Source organism: Herpailurus yagouaroundi, unplaced genomic scaffold (assembly GCF_014898765.1).
Source record: "Herpailurus yagouaroundi ecotype Mexico unplaced genomic scaffold, PumYag 207, whole genome shotgun sequence".
In the NCBI taxonomy this organism is placed as follows: Eukaryota; Metazoa; Chordata; class Mammalia; order Carnivora; family Felidae; genus Herpailurus; species Herpailurus yagouaroundi.
This window is the reverse complement of record NW_024412438.1, coordinates 5440153-5447522: the sequence shown is the minus strand read 5'-3', so window position 1 is coordinate 5447522 and position 7370 is coordinate 5440153. Positions and strand designations below refer to the sequence as shown.

Here is a 7370-nt window from a genome sequence, read left to right as displayed (position 1 = left end):
AAAAAAAAAAAAAAAAACCTGGATGGAAAGCATTCACTGGCCCCAGTTACTGGCGCCCTTGCCCGAAGGGAGGGGCCTCCGCCGTCGCCCCTCCAGAGCGCGGGCCGTCCGGGCCCCCAGCCATCCCCTGGCGCCGCTGCTGGCGCCGGGGGAGGGCGCGGGTCAGGCCCGGAGGCCCGAGTTCCTCGGTGTGTCTGGGGAGACGCTGGGGTGGCCTCGGGCCGGGAAGCTCTGTGGGAGAAAACCCGGCCCCGGGAGGGTGTGGGTTCCCGGCCGTCGGGGAGCGAGCGCGGCGGTGGGGAGGGCGGGGAGCGCGGGGCCGCCCCCCACGCACCTCCTGGCCTCGGCTCCGCGCCCGTGGTGGGGGTGGGGGGGGCGGGAGCGGGTGGGAAAGGGGCGTGTGCCTGCGCACGCGCGCTCCCGGGAAGGCGAGGTCTCCGCGCAAAAGCGAGCGGCCCCAGTTTTCGGGAGGGAGCGGCGGCGCCGAGCGGAGGACGAGGGCGCCATGGCCGGGCTCCTGCTGCTGCCGCCGCTGCTGCTGCTGCCGCCGCTGCTGCTGCTGCTGCGGACGCTGCACATCTGGCCGCGGCTTCGCTGGCTAGCGGCGGACTTGGCCTTCGCGGTGCGCGTCCTGCGCTGCAATCGGGCTCTCCGGGCGCGCGCCCTGGCCGCGGCCGCCGCCGACCCGAGGGGCCCCGAGGGGGGCTGCAGCCTGGCCTGGCGCCTCGCGCAGCTGGCCCGGCAGCGCCCCGCGCACGTCTTCCTCATTCACGGCGCGCGACGCTTTAGCTACGCGGAGGCCGAGCGTCAGAGCAACCGGGCTGCGCGCGCTTTCTTGCGCGCGCGGGGCTGGGACGCGGGGCCGGGCGGCGGCGCCGCGGCCCCTCTGACCCCCGGGGCCACCGTGGCGCTGCTGCTCCCCGCCTGCCCGGAGTTCCTGTGGCTCTGGTTCGGGCTGGCCAAGGCCGGCCTGCGCGCGGCCTTTGTGCCCGCCGCCCTGCGCCGGGGTCCCCTCCTGCACTGCCTCCGCAGCTGCGGCGCGCGCGCGCTGGTGCTGGCGCCAGGTGAGGCCGGGACTGCAGAAGGGGCCCAGCTGGCTCGCAGGGGCTTGGAAAGGGTGCTTGGGGACATGAGGCTTCGGCTTTGCGAAGCGACGGGGCTGCGTCTGCGGTTCCCAGAACGGTGACGGAAGATGCGCACCCTTCGCCCTCGCCCGGAGGAGTGAGGTGGTGGGGAGGGGCGAGGGCGGCGCAAGTGGGCTGCGGGGTGGGGAGGCATTCTGGGCCGCTGAGCTTTGCCTTCCCACCCCATCCAGAGCTCCTGGAGTCCCTGGAGCCTGACCTGCCGGCCCTGAGAGCCATGGGGCTCCATCTTTGGGCTGCAGGCCCCGAAACCCGTCTGGCCGGAATCAGCGATGTGCTGGCGGAGGCCTCAGCCGAAGCGGATGAGCCGGTGCCCGGGTACCTATCTGCCCCCCAGAGCGTAATGGACACGTGCCTGTACATCTTCACCTCCGGCACCACGGGTGAGCACGGGACACCAGACTCCCTTGCCAGAAACTAAGGCAGAGAAAGGCAAGACACTAGGAACAGGAACCGTGGCCTCAACTCCTAGGCCACTCCTCCACCCCCCTCCCCGGGCCCATCCCAAGATCCCAACCACGACTGTATCCGCTTCTGCCGCGCTTCCTCACTTCTCCACCTCCCTGAACTTCCCGCCATTTCCAGGACAGCTTGGCATCAGCTTCAGCCTTGCCTCTTTACCCAGCAGGGGCTGAGGGAGGCGGGGCCTGGAGCTCAGACCCTTCCACCCATCTCCTCCATCACCCACAGGCCTCCCCAAGGCTGCACGGATCAGCCACCTGAAGATCTTGCAGTGCCAGGGTTTCTACCAGCTGTGTGGTGCCCACCAGGAGGATGTGATCTACCTTGCCCTCCCGCTCTACCACATGTCTGGCTCCCTACTGGGCATTGTGGGCTGCCTGGGCATTGGTCAGTCTCTCCCACTCCCACCTCGGCCCTCCCCAAACTTCAGTCGTCCAGCAAACTTTTTTTTTCCTAGCAAACGTTTATTTAAGTACCTACTGTGGTACGCTCACCTGGGGACGCTTCCAGACGAGGGAGGAGGCAGAGGTCTCTTCTCCAAGAGCTCCTGCTGCAATGGAGAAGCATCACCCGCACAACCTAGACACTGAGGAACTAGGGAGGCCTCCAGACTCCACGTGGGGGAAGGGGGGTGAAGGGCCGAGCATGTCAGCTCAGGGAGAAGCAAACGGAGAAGAAGGTTGGGACTTGGGGGCCTAGGCATACAGGATGCACTGTTTGGGGACGGGAAGTAGGGAGAGGGCATTAACCTCTCTGGGGCACCGGAGGGAAAGCAGGAGGGCCACCTTGGGCTGCTGTTGACTGTCCCAGCAGGGCCTTCCCAGAAGGACACTGCAGTGAAGGCTGGTGTCCGGGAGGGAGGGGCTCAGGTCTCCCCCCACAGCCCTCAGTCTCACCTTCCTTCCTCCCTTCTCTCCCCACCTGTGGCAGGGGCCACAGTGGTGCTCAAGTCCAAGTTCTCAGCTGGCCAGTTCTGGGACGACTGCCAGCAGCACGGGGTGACGGTGTTCCAGTACATCGGGGAGCTGTGCCGATACCTTGTCAACCAGCCCCCGGTGCGTGGGCACATCCTGGGCAGAGCTGCCGCCACTGGGCAGGGAGATGGGCAGCTGGCAGGAGACATTGGGACGCCTGCCTGGGGGCTGGACGAGAACGGCAGGCAGGGTGGGGTGAGGGGCCTGGGATGCCGGGGCTTCCCTTTTGGGAGCTGGCATCTTGCTGTTGAACCTTCTGCCCATCTCCCCTCATCTCAGAGCCAGGCGGAACGGGGGCATAAGGTCCGACTGGTGGTGGGCAGCGGGCTGCGCCCGGACACCTGGGAGCGTTTTGTGCGGCGCTTCGGGCCGCTGCAGGTGCTGGAGACGTATGGCCTAACGGAGGGCAATGTTGCCACTTTCAACTACACGGGCCAGCCAGGTGCCGTGGGGCGTGCTTCCTGGCTTTACAAGGTAAGGGGTGGGGGAGGAGCTGGAGACCCCGTGGAAGGTGGGGGCTGGCAGGGAGGGGCCCGTGCAACTGAAATGACCCAGTGCCGGGGTCTCCCTTCCCCCAGCATGTCTTCCCCTTCTCTTTGATTCGCTATGATGTCACCACAGGGGAGCCGGTTCGGGACACCCAGGGGCACTGTGTGGCCACATCTCCAGGTTGGTGCTCAGGTTGGGGGGGGGGTGCAGCCGGCAGAGGGTTGAAATTGGAGAGTGGGGTGAGGGGCCAGGAAGCTCTGGGCGAGGTGGACAGCTCCCCCTGACCCCAGCGGCTCTGCAGGTGAGCCTGGGCTGCTGGTGGCCCCAGTGAGCCAACAGTCCCCCTTCCTCGGCTATGCTGGGGGACCAGAGCTGGACCGCGGGAAGCTGCTGAAGGACGTCTTCCGGCCTGGAGATGTTTTCTTCAACACTGGGGACCTGCTGGTCTGCGATGACCAAGGCTTTCTTCGCTTCCATGATCGTACTGGAGACACCTTCCGGTATCTGTCCAGGACACCCTGATTCCTATCCTGGACATTTGACCTCTGTGACCCAAACCCCCTTAAACCTAACTAACTCCCATCCAAACCCAGCCACTCATCCGAGCTCTCCTCTCAGACCTTGTTCCCTGTGACCGTCTGGCGCCCTGACCGCGTCCTCCCCACACCCCCATAAGGCCCCGAATCTCTGCCCTCTTGCAGGTGGAAAGGGGAGAACGTGGCCACGACCGAGGTGGCGGAGGCCTTGGAGTCCCTGGATTTTGTTCAGGAGGTGAACGTCTACGGAGTTACCGTGCCAGGTGCCAAGACACGGGAGGTGGAGGGCAGCCGGCCTGCCACCCTGGACTGGTATTGGGCACAGGGAACATGCGGCCTGAGAGCGGCTCACCACAACAGCTGGCCTTTCCCCCCGACACCACCAGGGCACGAAGGTAGGGCTGGGATGGCGGCCCTGGTTCTGCGTCCCCCCCACTCTCTGGACCTCGAGCGGCTCTACAGCCACGTTTCTGAGAACCTGCCGCCTTACGCCTGGCCTCGATTCCTGAGGCTCCAGGTAATCGAGTCCTCCTGCTCCCACCTCTCAGCCCCTGCACCCGCGGCGGCCAGCGGCTTCCAAACCCCGCGCGGGGGTCCTTGTGCAGCTCCGTCCCTGGCGGGAAAGAACAGCTCCTTCCTGGATGCGCACTCTGTCATTCATGCCCCCCTCCGGGCTTGGCTCCTTCTCTGTGACCCCCTATCCCAAACCCTGACCTCATGCCTCCTTTCCCGGGACCTGCCCCTTGACGGAATTCAAAGTACCCCTTCCTTCCTTCAACCCCTTTTGACACCCCTTCCAGGAGTCTCTGGCCACCACAGAAACCTTCAAGCAGCAGAAGGTTCGGATGACAAAGGAGGGTTTTAACCCGAGCGCACTGTCTGACCCCCTCTACGTTCTGGACCGGGCTGGGGGCGCCTACCTGCCCCTCACACCTGCCCGGTACAGTGCCCTCCTGGCTGGGGACCTTCGCATCTGAGAGCCCTCCCCGCCAAGGTGTCTGAGGGAGCGGCTTTGTGGGGTGGGGGTGTGGCAGGTGCGCCAGGGATCCCCCGGGGTCTTTTTTATACCAGATTTGTAATCATTATTTTGTAATAAATGGGGCCAGGGCCAATCTCTGATCTGTGGCGTCCGTCTTCCCTGTCGGTGGAACCGCTTTTCGCTCCGACGTTTCCCCCTGGCACAGAGCCACGTACGTCTCTGCCCTGACTTCACACAGGCCCGAGCTCCATGTCTGGACCTGGGCCTTTTCCTCTCAGGCGACCCCATGTGATCCTTGTCCTCTGGGAGTCCCTGGCGGATGATGTCTACCTGTGCGGTGTGTCCCCTCCCAGCTTCACTCCCTGGGGGCCGTGGCGCAGCAGAGGTGGGCAGAGATAGAAACGCTGCCCCCCCCCGCGTCTCCACAGACACGGGTGCCGCTGGGCTGAACAGAGCCAACCAGGGAAAACAGGTCTGATTTTGCGGACGATGCCCTAGACACTTCTCTTAGTGAGGGGGAAAGGGTGGGGCCACTCGGCCCCCTAGTTCGGATGATTCTAACTTTATTAAATCCTAATCGAACGCTCCCAGAAGCAGCAGCCCAGGTTGGGGCCCCCTGGGTTCTGAGGAGCCTTGGAAGCCTTTCCTTGGAGCAGGGCTCAGAGCGCTCGGGCGCCTGTGGCAGCAAGAGCAATTGGCGAAACGAAAGGAGAGAGGCCCCCAAATGAAGCATCAGAAAAGCTCATCATCTAAAAGCTTGTGATGATGGAACTCTCACTTCTCCTAGAACTAAAGTCCCACCCGTCAGGGCCCCGGCTGGCTCGCTCAGTCGGTGGAGCGTACAACTCTTGATCTTGGGGCTGTGAGTTCAAGCCCCACACTGTGTGTAGAGTTTATTTTTTTTTTTTTTTAATTTTTTTATTTTTGAAAGGGGGGGCAGATAGGGAGACACAGAATCCAAAGCAGGCTCCAGGCTCCGAACTGTGAGCACAGAGCCCGACGCGGGGCTTGAACCCATGAACTGGGAGATCATGACCTGAGCCGAAGTTGGACGCTTAACCGACTGAGCCACTCAGGCGCCCCTGTAGAGTTTACTTTAAAAAAAATAAATAAAAAATAAACAAGGCCCCCTGTTTTGAGCTGTGGTCCTCGATGTTTCTGCTACTTTCCCTTGGATTATCTTTCCTGTTCCAACTCCTCTCCCCAACATGAGAGGTCAGGGGATGGGCCTCACCAACAACCTCAGCTAATTCCTGTTCCAAAGTATACACCTGGCCCCCACCCTCCACCAGCCCAGTTCAGCATCACCAACAGACTGAGGTGCACACTCAGGTGTAGGTGACTTCTCAAACTGACCAATAGATGAGGGATTTAGCTCATTCAGCTCACCTGTAATTCAACCCAGAAAGAGTACAAGTGGGGGGGGGGAGGGAGTCGGCAGGTGTCTCTTGGCTGACAGGGGCCATGTCCTGCAGCTGCTCCCTTTAAGACCCTTAACCCAGCCCGTTTCCAGGACGATGAGCTGAGCAGCTGTCTCCTCCACCATGAACCCCACACATTTCCCGCCCCCCACGATCCGTTTCACTTGGCCTAAATCTGCATTGTCCAATATGGTGGCCACTAGCCACAGGTGTCTGAGTGCTTGAATGCCCCGAGTCTGAGATGTGCCGTAGGTGTAAAATACACACCAGGTTTCAAAGACTTAGCACTAAAAAAACCGCATTTTTATTTTATTTTATATTACTTATACGTTGAAATAGTATTTTTTTGATGTATTGGGTTAAAGGAACTATATAAAAACCCACTTGTTTTACTTTTGTAAATGTGGCTACTAGCAAATTTTAAATTACGTACGAGCCACGCATTGCCAACGAACAGTAGCTGGCTGGCCTAAGTCCTGTCCCCACGCCTCACTCTGCAATCCCACAAATACCAAGTGTAACATGTCAGTGGGATCTGGGAGGTGCATGCCCTTGAGCCAAGGCACTTTAGCAAAGACAGCAGGAGGAGGGAGTTCTGTTCCCAGGCTCAGAGCAGGTGAACGGGGCTAGTCTTCGTCTTCAAGCCGCAGCCTCAGTACAAAGGTGATCACTGATAGCAGAAATTGACAGCTGCAAAAAGCCACGCTTTAGATCCAAAAGAGTTAAGTTTCCCACTTAGCACAATTAAAAATAAATCTCAAAAGAATTTGGTTTTCCTTTAAAAAAAAAAAAAAAAAATTAAAGTAAAATGGTTTTAACTTGCGCTGTGCGCCCAGGCGCTCGGGGTTCCGGCCGCGCGGCCCCACGAAGGCAGGCCCAGCACTGGCCAGGCGGCGGCAAACCGTGGTCCCTGGGGTTGTACAACCAGCGGGCTCAGCGTGGATTTTGCATTTATGTGACTGAAGAGATTAAATATTTCATGACGTGTGAAGACTACGTGGGATCCCGGGGTCCACGGAGACGAGGCGAGACGAGGTGACAGACCGCGAGGCCCGCACGGCTTAAGATACCTACTCCTTGGGCCCTGGCACCTGCGTCCGCCGCGGGGCCCACCTGGCAGGAGGCCCACCAAGCGGCGCTGGCTTCGGGGCACCGCTCCCGCGAAGGTCGGCGCCGAGCTCCCGGCCCACGGACGCCTCCCACCACCCCGTGGCCGGAAGCTCCGCTGACGCGGCCATTTCCGGACGCCGGCCCGCAGGTTCCCCGGGAGCCTCCGGCCTCGCGGCGCATGCGCGAACGGAGCTTGCCCGGCACGTGGGAGGAAGCTTCTGAGTGGGCGGGGCGAGTCGCTCGGCGCCTTTAGACGC

At 61.7% G+C, this 7370-nt stretch overlaps 1 protein-coding gene across 2 annotated transcripts; it reads left to right on the top strand.

Annotated features, from left to right (window-relative positions):
- The first annotated feature begins 417 nt into the window (after positions 1-417).
- On the top strand, positions 418-4722 carry SLC27A3 (solute carrier family 27 member 3). Of its 2 annotated transcripts, none has more exons than XM_040452886.1 (10): positions 418-1064; positions 1316-1525; positions 1833-1991; positions 2535-2659; positions 2858-3052; positions 3157-3247; positions 3369-3567; positions 3769-3866; positions 3990-4120; positions 4404-4722. In XM_040452886.1, exons 1-10 carry the CDS (start codon positions 506-508, stop codon positions 4578-4580), a joined length of 1944 nt encoding a protein of 647 aa, XP_040308820.1. In that variant the 5' UTR covers positions 418-505; the 3' UTR covers positions 4581-4722. The 2 variants fall into 2 exon arrangements, with proteins under 2 accessions (XP_040308820.1, XP_040308818.1); XM_040452884.1 differs by having other exon boundaries at positions 424-1064; positions 3769-3838; positions 4404-4483.
- The last annotated feature ends 2648 nt before the right edge of the window (positions 4723-7370 follow it).

Excerpts from the sequence above, each read along its gene's own strand:
- SLC27A3 (XM_040452886.1), top strand. The coding sequence starts at position 506 with ATGGCCGGGCTCCTGCTGCTGCCGCCGCTGCTGCTGCTGCCGCCGCTG. Across the intron at positions 3,248-3,368 it reads CTGTGTGGCCACATCTCCAG|GTGAGCCTGGGCTGCTGGTG; the intron begins GTTGGTGCTCAG and ends GCGGCTCTGCAG. Across the intron at positions 3,867-3,989 it reads CTACGGAGTTACCGTGCCAG|GGCACGAAGGTAGGGCTGGG; the intron begins GTGCCAAGACAC and ends CGACACCACCAG.